The sequence below is a fragment of the Diaphorina citri genome, unplaced genomic scaffold (genome assembly GCF_000475195.1).
Source record: "Diaphorina citri unplaced genomic scaffold, Diaci psyllid genome assembly version 1.1 scaffold115, whole genome shotgun sequence".
NCBI lineage: Eukaryota > Metazoa > Arthropoda > Insecta > Hemiptera > Psyllidae > Diaphorina > Diaphorina citri.
This window is the reverse complement of record NW_007377552.1, coordinates 201,894-226,059: the sequence shown is the minus strand read 5'-3', so window position 1 is coordinate 226,059 and position 24,166 is coordinate 201,894. Positions and strand designations below refer to the sequence as shown.

At 36.5% G+C, this 24,166-nt stretch overlaps 1 protein-coding gene across 1 annotated transcript in view; it reads left to right on the top strand.

Moving 5' to 3' along the window:
* LOC103524697 (G-protein coupled receptor GRL101-like) overlaps positions 1 to 24,166 on the top strand; it is a 172,760-nt gene that overhangs the window by 75,156 nt on the left and 73,438 nt on the right. Inside the window, exon 2 of the mRNA XM_026820029.1 lies at positions 21,349 to 21,423. Coding sequence (XP_026675830.1) covers positions 21,412 to 21,423 — 12 coding nt within the window. The 5' untranslated portion in view covers positions 21,349 to 21,411. The remainder of the gene's footprint in view (positions 1 to 21,348; positions 21,424 to 24,166) is intronic.

Genomic DNA, 24,166 nt, shown 5'->3' with positions numbered 1-24,166 from the left:
AAATAGATAATTTTAAGGAAGACTATTTATGTCATTTATACATTAACATCATTATAATTTTTACTTGAATGCGTTCCTGTAATTGTGAATCATACATATTCTTGTAAGTAGGTACTGTAATTAGGAAGTCTTTGCTGGAGGTATTTGTTCACTTTTCGTACGTCTCAGTCGAATCATTTGTAGTATGTACCTTGAGTTCTGTAGTATGATCAATTTCAGATTCGTAGTATGATAATAATTTCCACTTTCTTGCATTCTCGGTAGAAAGTCTGGATACGTGGGTGGCTCAATCTATCTCTTTAAAAGTTTTTGAATCGATTTCTTTAAAAGTGATATCTTTAAAAGGCTTAAATAATTGATCTCTTTAAAAGGCTGAATCGATCTCTTTAAAAGGCTGAATCCATCTCTTTAAAAGGTTGAAACCGCCCCATGTCTCGTGGTTCCTGTTCACTTCACTAGTTGATTTAGAAAATTTCTCCGTCAATCCAAAAGAACAATAGAATGAGCCATATGGGCACGTTGCCCTCTCGAAAAACAACAGACCAAGTGTTTTTATTTTTATAGGCATAGGTATGTCTGGAAAAAAGCCATATCTAGTAAAAAAATAATTTTTTTTCTTTTTTTTAGAGAGAGAGAGAGAGAGAGAGAGAGAGAGAGAGAGAGAGAGAGAGGGAGAGAGAGAGAATCCTGGACTTTATTTCTCTCAGCAAATAATGATTACTTAATTTGCAAAAGGATTAGGTACCTATATTTTGAAAAATTCAGAATGCACAGTGTAAAATTACAGAGAACCTACCTACTATAATCAGGAAGGAATAGGACCCAGGCTCAATTTTCCGTGTGGGTTGAACCTATTAATTATTTTCTTCATTTCTTCCTCTATTTTTTCATTGTTTTACCTATTATCTTTTCTTTTTTTCTTCTATTTTCAACGCAAAGTAGGATGTAGGAAGCTACTTACTTTTCCTTCAGTTCGACGTTCCATGAGAAAATGATGGTATGTTATACATAGTGCTTGCTTTGTTTTCCGTGTCTGTGAGATAGACATGGCACCGGCACCTATCTCACGGTGTTGGAAGGATTGGGGGTTTAAAAACCCCTTGGACGCCCAGAAACAATATCCGGGCCCCTTCCGTGTCCCTTGTGTTTGTATACAGAGAATTTTGGAAGTGAAAATGGTACCTAGTGGCCTAGGTATCGGTGTGAGAGGGATTGGGGATATAAAACTTCAACCCCTTGGAATCCCGGAAAACCTGGGCTCCTTCCTATTCTAGCTGAAAATTTTGATGAGATGTTTATTTTTCTTTCTTAGCCTTCCTCTGCACCTCTTCTCGATTCTCTGATCTTCCTTCTTTTATATCTAAGCTTTTAAATCTCACTTTTTTTTGGGGATCTTAAAATCCCCCTATTCTTCCTTCTGTTGCTTCTTCTGCTTTTCTACTCCTCCTCAATTTTCCCAATTTCTTTCTCCTTTCTGTACCCACTCTTATTCGCTCTCTCTCCCTATTCTATGAATTTATCTTATTTATCATCTATTTCACTATGTTCTCTTTTTCTTCTCCCGTTTTCTCTACTATTCCTCTTAGTACCACACGGGTTTTTCTCTTTATTTTGTTCCTATAAATTGTGTTACCATTTGTATATATTTATTTTGTAAATAAAGTTCGATCTAATGGTTTAATAATAATTAAATAAATAGTAATAACCGAAGGACTGGTGTAACGCTAGGAATATGACCTATGGTTTGTGGAGAAAACAGGTGGAACGTGTCAAATAATGCTCCTTCAATTTATCAAACTCAATTTCATGTTGACCTGTCTCTCTTTTTATTGCTCGTGTATGCCTATTTTCGCCCCGATAAAAAGTAAGTTGATCAGAATAGTGTGGGGAATTCGCTTCGCTTTCGGGACGATAACAGCCCGTTCACACTGCATGAAACGAATATCTCTTCGTCATAAATTTTTCCGTGAAGCGAGGCGGTGACGTATACAAATGAATCTGATCGATTTGACACGAAAGAAAAGAATTTTCTCCATTTTATTCAGTTTATTTTATTAATTATTCAGGTTTTTATTATTCCTTTTATTTGTTACTTTCTATTTTTCCAGTGAAATTCTATTTGATTTCAAAAGAGTCGTAGGTACGTAATTCCTTCCTACGCAATTGGTACACAATGACCTTTTGATTGAGCGATTTTTTTTATCTTATCTTCAGAATCCCTTATTCGCTCTCAAGTTTGCCAAACTTTTCACAAATACCTACATTTCATGACAAGCTAAATTTCTGTGAGTCGAACCACCAAATCTAGATCTGAAGTTCACCATGCTAAACACTACACTGTCAACTGACAGTTGGGTACATAAAGCGTATTAATTCTTTCGCAAATTTCATGGTAGTAATGCGGTGGGAAATAGTGAAATTGAACATTGAATGGCATTGTACCATTTCTCCATTTCCCATTATTACCACCTGATTGCGAAAGGAAAATACTGTATACTTAACACTTTGAGTTCGACGTCAGACATACTCGTATGTAGTTAATACGTACCTAATGACTAATGATATTACGTAACATTTATGACATCTCATAGTTTGAAACTACACCTTTTTTACTTTCCTTATCCTATAGGAAGGAAAGTAATCGGGTCAAATTTTCGATGGTCAGATTTTAGTGTCAAAATACGTTTTGAGGTCCCTAGAGCCTAAATCCGTACGGGTCACCGGCCACGCTTGGCGGAATCACAACTATTTTATTTTTTAATATAAATTTATAAAATAAATAAATGTATAAAAACAAGTTGTGAAACTGTTTTTGTCATTGTCCTGTTGTCTGATGTTTTTATAACCAAATGGATTTTTTATAGAGGTTTGATAGAGGGAACTGTAACTGCTAAGGTCTTGTTATCCCGAAAATGCAGCGCAGAGAGAAGGATGACAAGATAGGAGAAAGCCAGCAGCCGTTCGGAGAACGAACTACCTATATCTGTTTGAGATAAAATCCGCCCCTGGAATCGAACCCTCGACCTAACGCTTGTAAAACAGACCTAACTAGGCTGGCTGAAGTATGAGTTATGTACTACACAGCATCAGGTACGTCGTATTAAACGCAAATTAAAATTATACATTCAAGGAGCGTAAACATTAAGCTTCAACTATGAATAAATTTTGGAATCAAATTTCACGTCTTCCCCTCTATTTCCCCTTCCCTATTTTTCCCCTCTTTCTCTTCTCTCCCTCCGTTTCGTTCTCCCCTCCCCTCCATTTATTTATCTCCCTCTGTTTCATTTCTTTATCCCTCTTTCTCCTCCTCTCCCTCCCTTTTCTATTCCCTCTCTCCACCAGTTATTAGTTTCCCCTCTTTTACCCCTCTTTTTTCCTCTTTCTCTTTTTCTCCTACTCTTTTCCATCCTGTCTCTAAACAATTTATTTATTTTCCCTCTTTCTTTTTCATCCTTCCTTCCTCCACTTATTTATTCTCCCTCTTCCTTTTCCATCCTTCCTTCCCTCCACTTATTTATTTCCCCTCTTTCTTTTTCATCCTTCCTTCCCTCCACTTATTTATTTCCCCTCTTTCTTTTTCATCCTTCCTTCCCTCCACTTATTTATTTTCCCTCTTTCTTTTTCATCCTTTCTTCCCTCCACTTTTTTATTTTCCCTCTTTCTTTTTCATCCTCCCTTCCCTCCACTTATTTTTTTTCCCTGTTTTCCTCTCCTCTTTTCCTCTCCTGTCTCATTCTCTCCCTCCTCCCCTTCACTTATAATACTCCTTCAAGGCATACCTGCACACTGAATATGTAAATCTCCAATTTGGACTCTGATTTTTTTCTTTTTTTTTAGAGAGAGAGAGAATCCTGGACTTTATTTCTCTCAGCACATAATTATTACTTAATTTACAAAAGGATTAGGTACCTATTTTGAAAGATTAGGTACCTATTTTACAAAAGGATTAGGTACCTATTTTGAACAGTGTAAAATTACAGAGAACCTACCTACTATAATCAGGAAGGAATAGGGCCCCAGGCTCAATTTTCCGTGTGGGTTGAACCTATTCATTATTTTCTCCATTTCTTCCTCTATTTTTTTCATCCTATTGTTTTACCTTATTGTCTTTTCTTTTTTTTTCTATTTTCTCAACGCAATGTAGGATGTAGGAACCTACTTACTTTTCCTTCAGTTCGACGTTCCATGAGAAAATGAGGTATGTTATACATAGTGCTTGCTTTGCTTTCCGTGTCTGTGAGATAGACACGGCACCTATCTCACAGTGTTGGAAAGATTAAGGCTCATAAACCCCTTGGACGCCCAGAAACAATACTTGGGCTCCTCCCGTGTTCTTGTTTGTATACAGAGAATTTTGAAATTGAAAATGGTACCTAGTGGCCTAAGGTATCGGTGTGAGAGGGATCGGGGATATAAAACTTCAACCCCTCTTAAAAAAAATAATATTATAAAAAAAAAAAAAAAAAAAAAAAAAAAAAAAAAAAAAACAGCAGAAAACATTATAATGTTAAACAGAATACCTATCAGTATTTATTTATTTATTATGTAGGTACAGACAAATACAGACAGACAAACAAAATGCAAAAATGCAATCGTCGATTAAAAACACTTTGTTTACTCGTATAATTAACTCTGATAGGCACCCAAACACTCTCTAGTGCAGTATTTACAATGACCCCCACCTGTTGTTTAAATTGCCGAAAGGGATTGTGTTAAAATGTAAAATAACACAAAGTAAATTTGTTCAACCAAATCCGGGGAAATTGTAGGGAAAAAAGTATTACAACTAGAAGCGCTTGCAATAATCCTTTCCCGGAATGAACTCTCGAAAATGAATCCCTCAGGCTGAAACATAAAATAGTACCTACTTAAATTTGTTTATTCATTGAAATTAAATTGAAAGTTCAATTAAACCAAAGGTGGATTTACACGATCAAGCCATTTGAACAAACTGTGGCTTGTGCAAACCGGTTTGCACAAGTGAATCGTAGTGTATTATGAAGCTTGAAGCTTACAGAAGCCAAAAAAAATCTGTTTCTAAGTTCCTCTCACAAATGTGTGTAAACCGAGCATGCCATTTTCGTGCAGTTTTAACTGATATGGAGAGATGAGAGTATGAGAGAGAGAGAGAAAGAGAGAGTGTGCTGACATTTCATTCAATTGTCAATGAAAAAGGTATGAATTATTGCACATCGGGAATTTTTTTTGTTCCATGAATTGGACAAGCTATAATCCGACCATCAAATTGTGACACTGAAGTCTTTATGCTACACTAGAGAGAAAGAGGAGAGAGAAAAAGAGGAAGTTAGGGAGGGATTTATAGGGAAGGACAGGGGCAAGAGCGGTAGATTGAGTGAAGGAAGGTCCGCACTGAATTTATTTTGCAAATTCAATACAAATATTTTTTTTTTTTTTTTTTTTTTTTTTTTTTTTTTTTTTACAGTTTCCCACTCACCTATTTAGCCAGTTGCATTTGGAATTTTCAGGTTCTCCTCCTCTCCCACTTTTTAATACTCTTATATTGAAGGGTTTCTTTGAAAGAAAGCCCGAAAGGGAAAATCGAGTTTTGGGTGGAAAAACTTTGAAATTTTTGATGTCCATTAAAAAATTTGAGAGAATTTTACAAAAACTCTTGTATAACTTTGTTTTGTTTTTAAATAATTGAGATAAAAACATGGTACTTTTTGGTACTGATTCTCAAAAACATTCTGCACAAGAAAAGCCGTTTTATGTAAAAAGAACCAGGCCCTTTTTGAATAAAATAGTTCAATTGCGTTATTGGGTGAGGTTAGGAAATTCGATGTTCGTACCAAACAATTTGTTTTTATTCCTCATTTTTTATTCAAGGCACATTTTGTGTGTTGTTGGTGGTGTTGTTGTGGTCCTTCTTCTTTTTCTTCTACTCCTCTCAACTTGAGTCTGCTCGCTTAACTTCTCCAATTTTCCATCGAGTTTTGGATCCATTTCAGTAATTCTAACAAAATTTTCTAAGAAGTTTCTCGCAGTTATTATCTATGAATGATATATAAATAGATAATTATAAGGAAGACAATTTATGTCATTTATACATTAACATCATTATAATTTTTACTTGAATGCGTTCCTGTAATTGTGAATCATACATATTCTTGTAAGTAGGTACTGTAATTAGGAAGTCTTTGCTGGAGTTATTTGTTCACTTTTCGTACGTCTGAGTCGAATTATTTGTAGTATGTACCTTCAGTTCTGTAGTATAATCAATTTCAGATTCGTAGTATGATAATAATTTCAATTTTCTTGCATTCTCGGTAGAAAGTCTGGATACGTGGGTGGCTCAATCTCTCTCTTTAAAAGGTTTTGAATCGATTTCTTTAAAAGTGATATCTTTAAAAGGCTTAATTGATCTCTATAAAAGGCAGAATCAATCTCTTTAAAAGGCTGAATCCACCTCTTTAAAAGGTTGAAACCGCCCCATGTCTCGTGATTCCTGTTCACTTCACTAGTTGATTTAGAAAATTTCTTTGTCAATCCAAAGGAACAATAGAATGAGCCATATGGGCACGTTTCCCTCTCGAAAAACAACAGACCAAGTGTTTTTATTTTTATAGGCATAGGTATGTCTGGAAAAAAGCCATATCTAGTAAAAAAAAATGCCTAGAAAAAAAGACCTTTTAAATAATAAATGAAGCCTTGGAGAGTGTAAAATTACAAAAAAGAGGCAACAGTGTATAAAACTTTTTTTCTGAAAATTGCTAGTTTATGCTGTTTATGTCACAACGCTGTATTATGATAACGTTAACGACCAAAGTTTTTTTTTTTAGATAACATAAATATTATGATGGTAAAAAAATGAGATAGTTCCGACACTTTGGATTGGAAGGGAGAGCCAATACACTATCAGTAAGAGAGATAAGAGGAAAGAGAAAGAGAGAGAGAGTGAAATCAGGAAGAGAGATAAATTAAGTTGTTGTTTTCCAATTTTTGGATCTAGGTAGAATATTCTGGAGGTTTAGGATTTCTTATTTATTTATTTTTTCTTAGTCCCCTTTTTCTATTCTTCCTCTTCCATTTTCTTCTTCTACTCCTCCTCCTCGTCCTAAATTTTCTTCTTCTTCTTTTTTATGTTTTTTCTTCTTCTTCTTCTTCTTCTTCTTCTTCTTCTTCTCCTCCTCTTCCTCGTCCTCCTCCAACTTCTCCTTCATCGTCTTTCCCCCTCCCTTTTCTAACAAGCTGGGCCCGTCCCTCCGGGAATTTTTCAGCCCGTAGTTTATTCGATCGTGGTTAAAGAATACCTATGTACCTACCTAATTATTTGTTTAATATTCAGTTTATTATTATTGATTTGATTTTACTTTCATGTAATGATTTAAAATCAAGACTAGAGCACGTGCTCCCTTTATTCTTTTTAATGTTTCCTAATAACTACCAATGTAGTGTTGAAGTCACCCATCCATTTTTTGACTGAAGTGTTATCTAAAACTTTCTCGCTTTGAGTTCATAGGTCGTCGCGACAAATTTCAAGATCAGAGCTAGCTCATTTGTGTGAGAAAATGTGAAAAAAATCCCCCAATCCCCCAAAATCCAGTTTTTTTTTTTTTTTTTTTTGCTTTATGGTTCTCTGGACAAAATTTGCACCACCACTTTCGTGTTCCTGGTAGAAAAACCTTTAATTTGATATATTACCTAGGTCTACCAGGTTTGGTAAGTCCTTCTATGGGGACAGACACACAGACTGACAGCCAGACACCGAAGCGAATACAATAGCCCGTCCACTATACCTTTTTTTTACTATCGTAATATTAAAGGAAGGACGGGCTAAAAAGGGGTCATCTTCTTCTTCTCCTCCTTCTTTTTCTTTTCCTTTTCTCTCCAAGTCGAAAATACTCTTCGGGCTTTTTCTCCTGACGGATTTGAGAACACGAAAATCTCGTAACGAAAAATCCCTCGGATTAACAGCTGGTATACCCTAGTAGCTACGAAAACAGATAGAAATCTAGATACTTATATCTTATGACCTTTAGTATACCGCAGATTGGGGTATTATCGTTCAGCTCACAGTCAAAATTTGGAACATTCTCGCGACGAATCTTTTTGATCGGACCGAAACTGAACCGTGACCGGAGCGAGACTGGCACTATAGTGTGAATCAGGCTTTAATTGTTTCTACAATTTGACATTGAAGTGGTAGCCTACGCAAGCTTGTTGGGCAGGTTACCACTTCAATGCTAAACTGTACAAACAATGAACTATCCTTACAAGCCTAGCCTATCCTTAAGTGTTACGACAATATTATTCAAATCCCGGAAAATATTTATTATTATTTTATTTTTTCTCTCTAAAAAACAATCTCATTCTTCAAATTCAGGGATTATGAAGGGGTGGGGGGGTTAATCCATCGGAATCGTTTTCATTTTCACAGGAGCCACATAAAGAAGAAGAATAAGATCAAAGCAGCAATACAGATTGCGGTCCTTCTAAACTGTTTAACTGTCTGACACTTGTCCTCAACCCCGTATTAGCGGAAATTACGAACTTTTTTGAGAATTTCTTGGTTTTAGATGGATTATATCCTCAGGCATCTTTCGTTCCAACCTTCACGAAGTTTACTACCTATTATCGGTTCATCTAATATCTATAGTTCTTTTCAACATGACTTCTCGACGTGACGGTTTATCCGATTTGGCTTTGGTAAACACGTTTGGTATCTAAAGAGCATTCGACTATTAAATTTTGGGCTCGTTCGGACTTTTTTGGGGCTCCGTAGTAGTTGCTCTTTTTTTCGAGCTCTACAGTTCACTGAGCCATTTGTACTTAATAAAGTAGTAATAACAACAGTTGTCTTGTAATACAAAACCACGTATTAGCTTCGAAGAAAAAAAAGTTTGGTGTCTAGCTGTCTAGAATGTCTAGGTTAGTTTTCTTGTACTCCATTGGGTTACCTCTGGGGAAAGTTTTGTAAAAGTTGTCTGAATTCAAGTGGTGTCATTTCAACGAGACATCTTGGTTTCTGTTCACGTGGTCCAAAGTTAGTACTTTGTCATGGAGAACTTTTTTTTCCATCTTGTATGTCTGTTAAGTTTGTTTGCGAAACAATTGTTTTTTTAATGTCAAGGTCCAAAAGTTTTATTTGAGTCTGAGTACAGAGAGCCAAGTTCAAGTAGTAAGTACATCCCCTCAGCCTGCAAGTAATGAATTTGTAATTAATATGCTCTGACAATAATTTCATTATTTCATACCTAACAGCGCTTGCTAATTTGATTGTAACATTGCATTGTGCCAAGTGTTTAGAGTACACAGTATTGCTGTGCATAAATTTGTTCATTTTTTTTTGTTTTCAGGTCATTCTTTTAACTTGGATTTTATTTTGTTTGTTTGAGAAATTAACATGAACCATTGTTTGATTGCAAAAGTTGTCTTTTATCTTTTACTTAGTTGTAAACTTAATAAAGCCAAATAAACATGGCTAGAGACCATCACACTGGTGTATGACTGATTTAAAAAGAAGATTTCTTTATTCCGCCATCACCATTTGGCGAAAGCTAAAGCCGCTAAAACAACAGTAATAATAGTAGTTGCCTACTGCTTTACCTAGTAAAGGGGCTTTTTAGTCATATTCAAGCAGTATTAATAAATACCACAATATTATTATTTTATCGACGTATTGTTCATGCTCTGTACCTACTACCTACCTATTGAAATACAATTTCACGTCTCCTTAAAAGCTGGTTCTTCGCCTTTGACAACCAAGTACAGTCCACACACGAACACATCTACGGAAGCTCCAGCCAAGGGCCACTCAGTACAAGGATCAACTCCGCACTACGAACTCAATCCTACTGCTACGACAACACCACGGGGTGATGTTCACTATAGTTTTTTTTCCTTTCATTTCTGTTTACTTTTTTTTTCATTACAACTTGTACAGACTGGGTGTATTTTCCCTTCGGAAACTGAGATGATCTCCAATCTTTTAAGGCTCATTTTCCCTCGTTCAAAGGAAAATACTAAAATTAGTTCAACCACTAAATGGTGGGGTAGCGCCTGTCCTAAACCATTGGATATATAAGGTGGTGTTCAGGGTGGTTTATGACAATCAAAGAAATAAACAAACTATATTCAAAATACATAAAGAAAACTAAAATCTTGAAAAGGGAAATTGACAAAATATGTTACAGGTTTCGTACCAAAAGCCTTTGATATCAGGTTTAATAGCTAGGTTGTTATTATTATACAATGTATATACAACTAGTGGTTAACCCGTCCTTTGTACGAGACCACCACACACATCACACACACACACACACACACCATACTCACACCACACACACCCATCACACACCCACACCCACCACACACGGTCGCGCTACGCGCTCCATGACACGTCCCACAGTGCAGCATAATAGGCATAACTTTGAACCGCCGCCATTTTGAATCAGGATAGGATGTGACAATTTTAAGTAGTCTATGTTACCTCGAGTACTCTTCTTAACAACCAAAAAAATTTCATCAAAATCGGTTGAGCCGTTTTCTCGAGAAAGTATACAGTATGGACGTGTTTCGGGTGATATCGATTAGTTTAGACGCTGCTTATCAATCAAATGAATCACTCGGTATATCAAGAAGTGAGGGAGATGTCTTTCCAAGGAAATTGGCCGTCTTTGAATTTCTCAAAGAGGGAAAAGCAGAGTCTCGTCCTACGCTGACAGTCTAAATAAAGAATGAAAAAGTTACAAAAGAATATAATTTTATAATATGAAAAGGTACTAAGGTATCATTCATAGAGCTTTTGAAAAGGATATATTGTGGTTAGAAACGGGAAGAAGGATAATATAATATTTGGACACATCAATGAAAGAAAAGGATTTGGAGCTTTTGCGGTTTTCGTGAAGCATTAAGAACACATCACGTCAGAAGGTACAATAAAACCTGGCATTGTTACAAAGAAATTTCCGTCCTGTTACACAGCAACCTGTCACTGTTAGGCCAGCCAGTCACTATCAGGTAGACCTGACAGGTACGGTTGAAAAGGTCCGTCTGTCAGGTTTACCTGATATCCGATAGTGAGTGGATGACCTTACACTGAAACACACAGCACTTGATCCTGAATCCTGATCCTGATAGACAAGAAATTAAGTTTGTGGTTATGTACTGAGATATGATAGGCTAGGCTTCTAGGGCTAGTTAATTGTTTCTACAATTTTACATTGAAGTGGTAGCCTACGCAAGCTTGTTGGGCAGGTTACCACTTCAATGCTAAACTGTACAAACAATGAACTACCCTTAGAAGCCTAGCCTATCCTTAAGTGTTACGACAATATCATTCAAATCCCGGGAAATATTTATTATTATTTTATTTTTTCTCTCTAAAAAATAATCTCATTCTTCAAATTCAGGGAATATGAAGGGGTGGGGGGGTTGAAATTCTAACGCATTTTGAATCCATCGGAATCGTTTTCATTTTCACAGGATTGAAAACTTTCTTCGGATTTTCAATGTTTATTTTGTTGAAAATCTACCTGAAGCAAAAAAGGAGATTGTTTACATGTAGGCCAGTGCTTCTCAAATTGTGTGCCGTGAGGTCGCGTTAAGTGGGTCACGAGATCTGATTTTGAAATAAATAACAACAATAATAAAATTGGGGAAAAATATCCCAAACTGATGAGATAAAGAAAGACCAGCCAGCCTAGTTAGCTTAGTTGGTAGTGCGTCTGCCTTCTTAAAATTCATTATTAAAAGGTCGATTTCTATGAAAAAAGTTGTGAAAAATCCAAATCTGAGGTCAAAACTCCGAAAAAATAAATGTAAAATGTCGAAAATTCAATTTTTATTTTCGGTCAGAGTCCTGAACTCTGACGTCAGACTTCAGGAGATGCGCACAAACATGAATTGCGCAGAAATGCAAGCGCACAAACAGATTAATGTGTTGATTGTGTTGTCTACGAGGGACCTTTGCTCGGGACATTTGATGTGACGTCATCGCCTAGGGGAGCGTATTATGCCGTTTAGAGTTCAAGATTTACCGGTATTTTTTAAATCGATTTGTCTCGGGATCTAGAATATTCCAGAATGTTCCGCGGAAGAAAAAGAAATGTTCCAGAATCCCTCATTTCCCAGCTTTTAAACTTTGAACCATCACCCAAGTAAGCGCAACTGTTCTAATCAACATGAAGAAATTCTCTTAATTAAAGACGGTCTTTAATTAAGAGACGTTGTATTATCCGTTGTATGTGTTTTTTCTTCTGTCTCCACAAGAACAAAACACGAAGCTAAAATATTTTCTTGTTTTTACTTTCTATTACTAGAAATATAGCGTATGAGAAGATATTGTTCTGTGTCTGAGTGGGAGGAGCTGTAAAAATGTTGCCTTCTGGCAGTTTAGTCTCAAACCAAGTCTTGAGCGATTGAACAAATTTGCTGCACGTTACTTTTTTTTTCAATTTTTTTTTTTTTTTTTTTTTTTTTCTTCTGTCTCCACAAGAACAAAACACGAAGCTAAAATATTTTCTTATTTTTACTTTCTATTACTAGAAGTATAGCGTATGAGAAGATATTGTTCTGTGTCTGAGTGGGAGGAGCTGTAAAAATGTTGCCTTCTGGCAGTTTAGTCTTAAACCAAGTCTTGAGCGATTTAAAGAACAAATTTGCTGTACCTACGTTACTTTTTTTCAAGACGTTTGATAGAGGGGACTGTAACTGCTAAGGTCTAATCGTTCCGAAATCAAAGAGAGAAGGAAGATAGGATAGCAGAAAGCCAGCCGTTCCGAGGAGAACATTATTTGTTCAGGATAACATCCGCACCGGCGGAAATCGAACCTGGAACCTAGCGTCTAATCGTTCCGAAATCAAAGAGAGAAGGAAGATAGGATAGCAGAAAGCCAGCCGTTCCGAGGAGAACATTATTTGTTCAGGATAAAATCCGCACCGGCGAAAATCGAACCTGGAACCTAGTGCTTACAGGGCAGCCGTGCTACCAACCGAGCTAACAAGCTAACTAGGGTGGATACAAAAAGTTTACAACATCAACAAAGTAGGTAGTAGGTAGGTACTTGAATACTTGAAAAAGGGGGAAAAAGATACACTTGTGAAAGCAATATGGAAGCTTCTAGGAAACAAATTTCACACAAACATAACTTTGCAACAAGCATTGTCGTATCTGCTTGTTTCCCTCCCGTTTTTACATTTTTTTTTATTACCTCGTATGAAGTTTGTCATTCAAACGTTATATTTGTGTCACTCAAACTCGCGAATGTTTTTCCGAATAGCGCCCCGTTTATGAGAGTTTTCATTTGCGGCAAATTCGCAGTAATATTGATGTGTCATTTCTGTGTCAAGACCGTGTTACATACGTCTTGTCACTTGTGCGAATTTACCTTCTAGGAAACAAATTTCACACAAACATAACTTTGCAACAAGCATTGTCGTATCTGCTTGTTTCCCTCCCGTTTTTACATTTTTTTTTTTTTTATTACCTCGTATGAAGTTTGTCATTCAAACGTTATATTTGTGTCACTCAAACTCGCGAATGTTTCTCCGAATAGCGCCCCGTTTATGAGAGTTTTCATTTGCGGCAAATTCGCAGTAATATTGATGTGTCATTTCTGTGTCAAGACCCGTGTTACATACGTCTTGTCACTTGTGCGAATTTACCAGCTGTTGTTGTTGTTGTTGTTGTTGTTGTTGTAGCAGGGGCCTCCTCAAACTCCTCATTATGCATCCCCAGCTCCGTCCGTCTCATCTGTGGGGGAGTTGCAGGAATATTGCCACCTCCCTGGGATGGACCCAAAGGTCAATGGGTGCCAGGTTGGTGGGATGGGCACTGCAGGTGAAAAGGTGGTGGACGTCATGGGGACTCTAATTTTTTGGGGACGAATTTACCAGCTGACAAAAAGATGTGAAGAGACATCATCCTCTTTCCTTTCCTAAGTTACCTGCTACCTACAACTGAGTTGTACCTATCCTTTTTTCATAAGAAAAAATAAGTAAATAAATTTAAAATCATAATACCTAGGTCTAACCTAACCTAATAATAAAAAATATATATTTTTAGCTACCTATAACGAAAATATAAAGAAAAATTCCTCGCATATAACGAAAAAAAAAAATATTTCTAGGTATAACGAAAATAGCAATGAAAAACGTGGAAATATAACATAGATATTATCTACTGTTGGTGTGTCCATCCAGAAAGAAAAGAAATAAATTGCGACAAAAATTCCCAACATGAAGAAGAATTCGTGGTAAATTACGGAAAATGTGGATTTCACAGTCTGCGCACGCAGAAACCTTTCACTTGACTGTAATAATAGCCTAAGACACAGGGAGAAAAACGTAAAAATATTACCCTACTTTATTACATTAAATTTCTTTTTGCTCGACTATTCCAATGGGACTGGCACGATAGGTTCATCTTACAAAATAATGGAACGTAGCGTAGCGTAAGCGTAGATTAGACACCTCCACCAATTTATTAAATATTGCACATTGCATACTCAAAGAGTTACACGGCATTCATACATTTCAATTTTCGTCTACAAAAGAGTTACAAAATTTACACCAACCCAGTTAGCTTAGTTGGTAGCACGTCTGCCTTGTAACTCGGGGCGGATTTTATCCTGAAGGGATAAGGTTCGTTCTGCTCGCGCTGAAATTTGCATAAAAGCAATAATAATAAAAAAGATCTGAAGTTAAAAAAAAAAAAAAAAAAAACTAAAGGGGACAAGGAAGAAAAATGCTGACGAGATTTAAATCTGTCAGAGGGAAACTTTGGGGATCTTACCTGTTAACTTAGACCTGTTGGTCCCCCCACCCGCCTGGAACTAAGACCCCTCCCACCTGGAACAATGTCCCCTTCCTGCCTGGAACCTCATGAATCGAGGCTAAATCCTGAGAAGTTTTAAGGAAGAACTTCAGGTTTACTGGAAGTTTAAGCTGGGTCACAGGATTAAAATATATTCAGTGTTTTTATAATCTTCAGTTTTATTCCAGTTTGAGGTGCACCCTTAAAAACGTGGGCGGTGAAAAGTATTTTCCTCTTCCTGAAAGACAAACAGCAACAAAGATGTACTTTGTCTCATATTTTCCATTATGAGATTTAGCAACGAGCTAGACAGGGTTAGACATAGGGGAAAATTTCGTAGAGAGTTTTAGATATACGTATAATCTGTAAGAAGGTACCCAAAAGGAAAAAATGAGTTTTCATAGCGAATAGCTTTGAAATGACCCAAAAGACAAAAAAATAATAATAATAAGTTGTGATTTTGCCGGAAAAAAAGAGTTTCTGCACCGCTAACTTACGTGACGATAAATGAAACGTAAGACGTCGTAAGTTGACCAAAACGCATTTCTGCTTCTGCACATACGCAGAAAAATCAACGGGATGCTAATTTTGGTTGCGGAAACTCTCTAATGAAGAGCTCTTCCCTAAAGAGAATATATAATTTTTACCCATTTGCAACTGCTCCATTAGAGACTTTGCACTAGTGGTAGCGAACCCCGCTTGAGCGGAATTGGAGAAAAAAAAAAGACGAAGAAGAAGAGGAGGAAAAGAAGAAGACGACGACAAGGAATAAGATGATGAAGAAGAAGGAGAAGAAGATGATGAAGAAGATAACTATAATTTTTACCCATTTGCAACTGCTCCATTAGAGACTTTGCACTAGTGGTAGCGAACCCCGCTTGAGCGGAATTGGAGAAAAAAAAGACGAAGAAGAAGAGGAGGAAAAGAAGAAGACGACGACAAGGAATAAGATGATGAAGAAGAAGAAGAAGAAGAAGATAACAAAGAAGAAGGAGGAGAAGAAGATGAAGATGATGAAGAAGAGTAAGAAGAAGCAGGAGAAGAGGTGCCGTCACGTGGTTCCGCAGATGTCATCACATAGTGTAATCTTCAAAGGATGTTTAGTGTCTTGATTACCTACTTTAGATTAACTAGGTAGGTACCTATATCACTTCAAAAGTAGACTGTCTACTGTCTACTTTCTAGATAGAGAGAATACAAGATTTATGAGTTTGTATAAAGGGGATCGTGAAGAAAGCAGATCTTGAAGGAGGGAAAAGAGATGAAAACCACATAAAGTCACGTCAGAAGGTACAATAAAACCTGGCATTGTTACAAAGAAATTTCCGTCCTGTTACACAGCAACCTGTCACTGTTAGGCCAGCCACTCACTATCAGGTAGACCTGACAGGTACGGTTGAAAAGGTCCGTCTGTCAGGTTTACCTGATATCTGATAGTGAGTGGATGACCTTACACTAAAACACACAGCACTTGATCCTGAATCCTGATAGACAAGAAATTAAGTTTGTAGTTATGTACTGAGATATGATAGGCTTCTAGGGCTGTTAATTGGGTACACCCTTAAAACAGTGTGGGTAGATCTCAAAATTAGTTCAATTTAAGAATTAAACGAGTCTGGACGGCCATACATAGGTATTTGGTACGTCATTATTATGTACATATGTATCTTAATAAAGACGTACCAAAAAACATTAGTACCTACCTAATTAAAACTTTATTTTTTTAGGTTTTTAGAAGACCCTGTTTGTCTAGAACTTGAATATATAATTGGGTTATTTTTTACTGTACATCATCCTCAATATTGCACTATTTAAAAACAGAGAGAGTTTCAAAAGCATCACAATTCATCTTCAGAACTACGCAAACCTTCTAAGCTGTTTAACTGTAAACACCTAACCACTTCAACCTTCAACTACCTAGATGGAGGTAATTCCTTTTAAATATCAGACCTTATATTCAAAAAGGGTACCATGCAATTTCTATTGAAACTATTTACATAAAATTGATTTCTCAAGAGTTTTTTTTTTTAATGTGTTTTATTTAAAGAGGAGATTAACAATTTAAGTCCTTTTCCTCTCAAGAGTTTAATGTTCGGTCCAATCAATGTGGGGATTTCTTTGCAGTGGTATGTCGTGAGATCTTTGAAAGGGGATGCTTTAATCCCATGAATTACATATAATGTCACTGATTATTTTCAAATACGCCTCTGATAGTTAGGGAAGAACCTACGAGTAACTACAACTTTTTTAGCGAAAGCAGGTACATACAAATTTTTTAGCGAAAGTGGGAAGGTGTATTTTTCCTTTCGGAAACGGAACCGATCCCATCTTGGATTTCCTATGGCTTAGTGCTAGCGCTACCACGCCAAAAGAGGGGGAAACGAACTTCAAGAGAGGAGAAATTCCAAAAGGAAAATACATACAACTACTATAGTATCGCACCTACACGGAATTTCAAATGTACCAAACTACTAAACCGAACCTAGGTTGATACGAGGAATTTATTTCCAAAATATTGTTCCCCCATAAGGCATTTTAATATTGGAATGCCATGTACACCGATAGGTTGGCAGGTAGGAAAACGTAATATTTATGTCTTATTTTGTTCGTATCGTTTTATTTCTTTATGCCATTAGGTTTGAAACATGTCATCTGTCATGTTTTGACTCGAATTTGAATTGTGTTACCGTTCCACAAAACGAGAGACACATTTTTACATAGGGAGGACGTAGGAAGAAATCATGGGGAAAAAAGAGGAAGAAGTAGGTGGGTGGGTAGGAAGTAGGCGAAAAAGGAATTGCCTACCTCGGTAGCGGAAATTGGGAGAAAGAAGGAGAAGAGAAGAAGAGGAAGAAGTAGAAAAAGAAGACGACGACGAAGGTGGTAGCAGGAAGATAAGTCGTTGTATCTAGGAAGAAGGCATGTAAGTAGGAAGGTAGGAAGAAGTAAGGGCAACAAGCTGGGCCCGTCCCTCCGGGAATTTTTTAGCCCGTAGTTTATTTGATCGTGATTAGAGAAAATCAGTACCTATGTACCTACCTAATTTGTTTAATATTCAGTTTATTGTTATTCTTGTTCTTGATTTGATTTTACTTTCATGCAATGATTTAAAATCAAGACTAGAGCCCGTTCTCCCTTTATTCCCAATATAATGTTTAAGTCACCCATCCATTTATTAGCCTTGCTCGGCGTAGCATAACACAGGTGACGCTAAAACCGGTCTTAAAATAACGACTGAAGTGTTATCTAAAACTTTCTCGCTTTGACTTTAAAGGTCGTCGCGACAAATTTCGAGATCAGAGCTCATTTGTGTGAGAAAATGTGAAAAAAATCCCCCCAAAACTCCATTTTTTCTTGTTGTTGTTGTTGTTGTTGTTGTTGTTGTTGTTGTTGTTGTTGTTGTTGTTGTTGTTGTTGTTGTTGTTGTAGCAGGGGCCTCCTCATTATGCATCCCCAGCTCCGTCCGTCCGTCTCAGTGGGGAGTTGCAGGAATATTGCCACCTCCCTGGGATGGACCCAAAGGTCAATGCGTGTCAGGTTGGTGGGATGGTCACTGCAGGTGAAAAGGTGGTGGACGTCATGGGGACTCTAATTTTTTGGGGACGAATTTACCAGCTCGTCACACCTGACAAAAAGATGTGAAGAGACATCCTCTTTCCTTTCCTAAGCTACCTGCTACCTACAACTGAGTTATACCTATCCTTTTTTCATTAAGTAAATAAATTTAAAATCATAATAGGTCTAACCTAACCTAATAATAAAAAAAAATATATTTTTTTAGCTATAACGAAAATAGGTATAAAGAAAAATTCCTCGCATATAACGAAAAAAAATCTAGGTATAACGAAAATAGCAATGAAAAACGTGGAAATATAACATAGATATTACCTACTGTTGGTGTGTCCATCCAGAAAGAAAAGAAATAAATTGCGACAAAAATTCCCATCATGAAGAGGAATTCGTGGTAAATTACGGAAAATGTGGATTTCACAGTCTGCGCACGCAGAACCCTTTAACTTGACTGTAATAATAGCCTAAGACACAGGGAGAAAAACGTAAAAATATTACCCTACTTTATTGCATTAAATAATTTCTTTTTGCTCGACTATTCCAATGGGACTGGCACAATAGGTTTATCTTACAAAATGGAACGTAGCGTAGCGTAAGCGTAGATTAGACATCTCCACAAATTTATTAAATATTGCACATTGCATACTCAAAGAGTTACACGGCATTCATACATTTCAATTTTCGTCTACAAAGAAAGAGTTACAAAATTTACACCAACCCAGTTAGCTTAGTTGGTAGCGCGTCTACCTTGTAAGCGCGCTAGACCGCTTGTTCGATTCCCACTCGGGGCGGATTTTATCCTGAAGGGATAAGGTTCGTTCTGCTCGCGCTGAAATTTGCATAAAAGCAATAATAATAAAACCAAAACAAAAAGTGTTAGGTTACAAAAAAAAACTAAAGGGGTGGGGACAGACAGACGACACCGAAGCGAATACAATAGCCCGTCCCTTATACCTTTTATTATTACTATTGTAATTTAATAAAGGAAGGATGGGCTAAAAAAGGAAGAAGTAGGTAGAAGCGAAAAAACATGAAGAGCAATAATGTAGGTTGAAGAATGAGATGAGAAAGAGGATGAGAGGGAGAGAGGAAGATGAGTGAAAAGATATCAAACGAAAGGCATATAACGACAATATGACTGAATATGAGGGAGAATCCATTTCTTCTTCTTTGTCCTCTTTTTTTCTTTCTTCGCTTCTTTTTCTTCTTCTCTTTTTTCTTCTTCTTTTCTTTTCCTCCCCTCTTTTTCTTCATCTTATCCTTTCTTTACCTTTTTTCTCTATTTCTTCTTCATCTTTTTCTTTCCTATACTTCCCCTTTTTTTCTTCTCCTTTTCTTCGTCCTCTATTTTTTTTCCTTTCTCTATTTCTCCATCGGTGGTAACATTTATCATACTTATTCGAATATTTCACTTTTCATGTAGGTAGAATATTATCATTCGCTTATTTCCAGGGGCAGATTCACGCATAGACCCACTACTAAGTTCGGACATAGACTCACTATACTTATTTATAGTACTCAGTACTCGAATAAGACCAAAGAGTCTCTACACCTAAGCAAAAGGTTTCTATTATTGTGGTCAAATTCTCAAATAATATTGAGCATAAAATTTCATACCATGGGATTTATGGGATGACCTGGGATTGCACCCACGCCCTCCTGATTACCAGGCGAGCGTCTTGACCACTATCCCACTAAAAATGTAAATCCAGCACTGCTTTATTTCTTTTTCCACCTGATTTCCTACTGTCCTCGGTCGTTATCTCGCCATTCGTCGCCTTTTCAATGTTAGTAGGTGTTCTACCCACTGCGAATGATTGAACTATTCCTGTAATTGCTTACTTGCTCAGGTATGAACTATTTGTGACATTTATTATAGGTGAAGCGAGAGACCTTTGGTCTTTAAAATAAAACAATTAGAGGAATTAGTTCTATCGGTACTTACACCCCCAATACCCGCCATTCATGCTCAGACCATCTCGTCTGACGGGTCTGAAGCTTTTTACGCGGTCTGAGCGTGCGAGTGGCCGACATAATAGTTTAAGTTTAGAAGTATAGAATGTTTGACTCTCTATTTGGGAGGCTAGGTACAGTTTGAGCACAAATAGCGTCATTTTGAGATGGGCATCTGTAAAAGCTTTGCAAACCAAAAGAAAAAATATGGTAGGTAGATACCTACATACCTGCAACAACGAAGTGATAGTTCCATTATAATAATTACAATCCTAAATTTCAATTGAAAATCGAAAAACCTTCTTAATCTGAAAATATCAGCCAGGATCTATAGCCCTGCCCTGACAGTCGAATAAAGCACTACTTTCACATATTACCTACTTATTTCCTATGATATTATACGTATATCGAAACTCTCAAAACTTCGAGCTCATATCCGGGAGGGAATTCTAAGGAAACCATCTGAATTTGATAGCTCTTATGATACGCATCACTCAGCATTTTCACAAGAAACCATTCTTTGTACTGAGTTTGACGGTATAATAAGAACATTTAGGTACCTTTTTTATGTTCATCTGTGATGTATATTCCTAATATTTTTGTACGTTATGTATGTATGATCTAGTCATATAATATAGGATATAAATATATATAGGTTTAAAAAAAATGAAAAATGGGAGAAAAAGTAGAGTGGTTTGAGGGAGTAGTGTCATTTATTATGCTATGAAAAGTTTCCTTTTTTGAATTGCCTGCATATTTTTCTTACAAATACCTAAGTAAATACCTACGACTTAAGGTGGTAGGTCTTTATAATAGATTCCTAATAGGTACCTAAGTAGATATTTAGGTGCATATTTATTTATTTTGAAAACATTTCATAATATGTATACAGAGAAAAAGCGTCTAGGTACATATGTAATTTTGCGAAGTGTGTAAAAAATTTTTTTTTTTTTTTTTTTTTTTTTTTTTTATGTAACCTGGAAGAGGATTTTTGTTTTCTTTCTGGAAAACCTTTTTTTTCATGCGCGCTTTTTCTTTATGTATTCCAGGTTCAAAAGCAGGCCCTCATGTTAGAATTCACTGGCATGCTGAGTCTCTATTTAATCTAAATAATGGAAACACAGGTAAGTCTGCATCATATTTACTGCTTATGCCTACCAAAACAAACTCTATCATGTTTACAGCATTTTACACATCAGTTCATATCTACCCTATTTAGTAATGCTATGTGTATGTGTGAGCAACACTCATGTACACTGGAGAGCAAAAAATTGGGGTTAGATTGACTTTTGAACTTTTTTTACGACCAACAATATTTCCATTGAAAACCAATTCGACTAGAAAATAAAAGACGATAGTTAGCTTGAAGGGTAGCGCGCCTGTCTTGTAAGCGCTAGGGTGCGCTTTCGTCTTCCTTCTCTCTTCGTTTTTGGGACGATAAGACCTTGGCACTTGCAGTTCCCTCTATCAAACTTAAAAAATAATAATAACAAGTAATAATATTTTTAGAACATTAAAAAAGGCTGTCAATGTAAAGAAATGAACATGCGAATTGCCCCGACTTTTTGCTCGCCAGTGTATAATTGTATATCATCCATACTTACTTACATAAATATGGCATTTTATACTATGTGTTTGTTTGTGGTATGTTTGTTTACATGCAAAGTCTAGTACTCTGATAGGAACTTGACTTTTCATACCTTCCTTTACTTACCATGTACCTACATACCTGAATGGGGGAAAAATATATAGGAAAAAACGAAGAAGAAATGAAAAAGGACAACACAGGAAAAACTCTTGATAAAGATAGCACACGTTACATGAACACATTAATGACCCTATGTTGGTACATGGTTTCAAGGTTATCATGAAAAAATGCATGAAATGTTTGTTTGTCCTGGGTCGATTTATAATAATGTGGATGCATTTTTTGGGCTTTTTGTTTATTTTTTTTTTTAAGACAGTATATCAGCTGCCTTGAGCACAGGGCCCCGGGTTCAATTCCAGGAAAAGTATACTTTTTTCTATGGGTTCTATGTTTGGACATTTTACTCTTTCTCGGACAGATCTTAGCTTAGGTCAAGATTATTGAGATATTGGGAAAATCCTACAATGCTACAGTGAGCACCAAAGTTGTGACATAATAACACAAAGAAACTGCATTTACATTTTACATAAAAATATGATTAAAATATACTAATGTACTTTAAAAAAGCCAGTTTTTTTTTATCTTCTTCTTCTTCTTCTTCTTCTTCTTCTTCTTCTTCTTCTTCTTCTTCTTCTTCTTCTTCTTCTTCTTTTCCTCCTTTTCTTCTTCTTCTACTTCGTCTTTTTCTCCTTCTCTTCTCCTCATCCTGCTTTTCCTTCTTTTTCTGCTCCTTCCTTGTCTTCTTCTCCTCCTCCTCCATTGATAATAATATTTATTTTCAAGAGAGAGACGATTATCCCCCGCCGGTGCCGATGTCTGGTACCATTTGCCAAACGGAGAATGGAATTTCATGTTTTATATCCCGCCATTATTATGTTGCAGCGTCATGAAGAACGTGGTGCCGTTTACATCCACTAGAGTGTTATTGCCTGTCATTTGTCAAAGTGTTAAAATAGTGTCGTGTGTTGAGGTCTTACCACAGGGCCTCGGGGAGTGATAAATAATGTTTCTTAGGGGAGCCAGAGAAGTAAATAAAAATTAAGTTGTTTTATTGAGGGAAAAAAAATCGGTCTTTTCAGTCTAAAATATTTTTAAAAGGTCGAAATTATATTAATATTTTGAACATTTCGCAGTAACTTTGGGCACGTGTCAAAAAAAAAAAAAAAAAAAAAGATCATTCACTCACTTTTTTGACAGATGCTTGTGGTTTTAAACAATCGACGAAAAATACCTTTAGGTATGTAACTGAGCACCTATTGCATTTACTACGCTTTACTTTTTGTTCATTACTTTAATGTAGAGTTGAAAATTTGCTGGTAATCTGACAGCTATTGATATTTTTATTTTTTATTGTTTTTTTTACTAGCCATTCGAGCCAACAAAAACTTAGTCCCTATAATTTTTAATACTACTTCTTTTTCGCCATATTTATTGGACTGTGATGGAAAATTACACACAAACAGAAAATCTCTCTTATTAATAGGATTCCTTTGTAACTTGATAGTGTCTTCAAAAACACTCTGTATTGAAGGGAAGACGAAATAAAATTAAATTGAAAACGCAAAAGACATTCTCGTTTCTAATTTAAACACTCAAGTCTCCCAAATTCCCCTTATGTGGCTCCGAATTACAAAAGATTATTGAAAATTCCTCCATAACAATCATCCCATACAGAAGCGAATTTAATAGGACTACGCTTAAGTCTAACCCTTTCTCTGAAATTAAGCTTCAAGATTTTGAATAATATCTACTATCTATACGTAATAATTTGTATTGTGAGTTGTGAGTATTTGTATGTAATATCAGCAAGTACTTTAAAAATTTCGGCGATGCGTAATAAAATGTTGTCTGTGGACTCAAAATAGGAAGTTTATATTTTTTTCCCGCTTGGTACCAAATTCCATAAAAATATGGTTTAGTCAGCTCCCATGGCCAGGGGTCACCTGTGCTCGCGTTGCACGCGCGGGAGACCCGGGTTCGATTCCCGGCGGGGTCAAGAAATTTGTATCATGCAAATGATTGATCCCGTGACTGGCTGTTGTGGGGCCCACTCAGCGGACCCGGGTTCGATTCCCGGCGGGGTCAAGAAATTTGTATCATCCAAATGATTGATTCCGTGACTGGCTGTTGCGGGGCCAGACCCGGGTTCGATTCCCGGCGGGGTCAAGAAATTTGTATCATGCAAATGATTGATTCCGTGACTGGCTGTTGCGGGACCA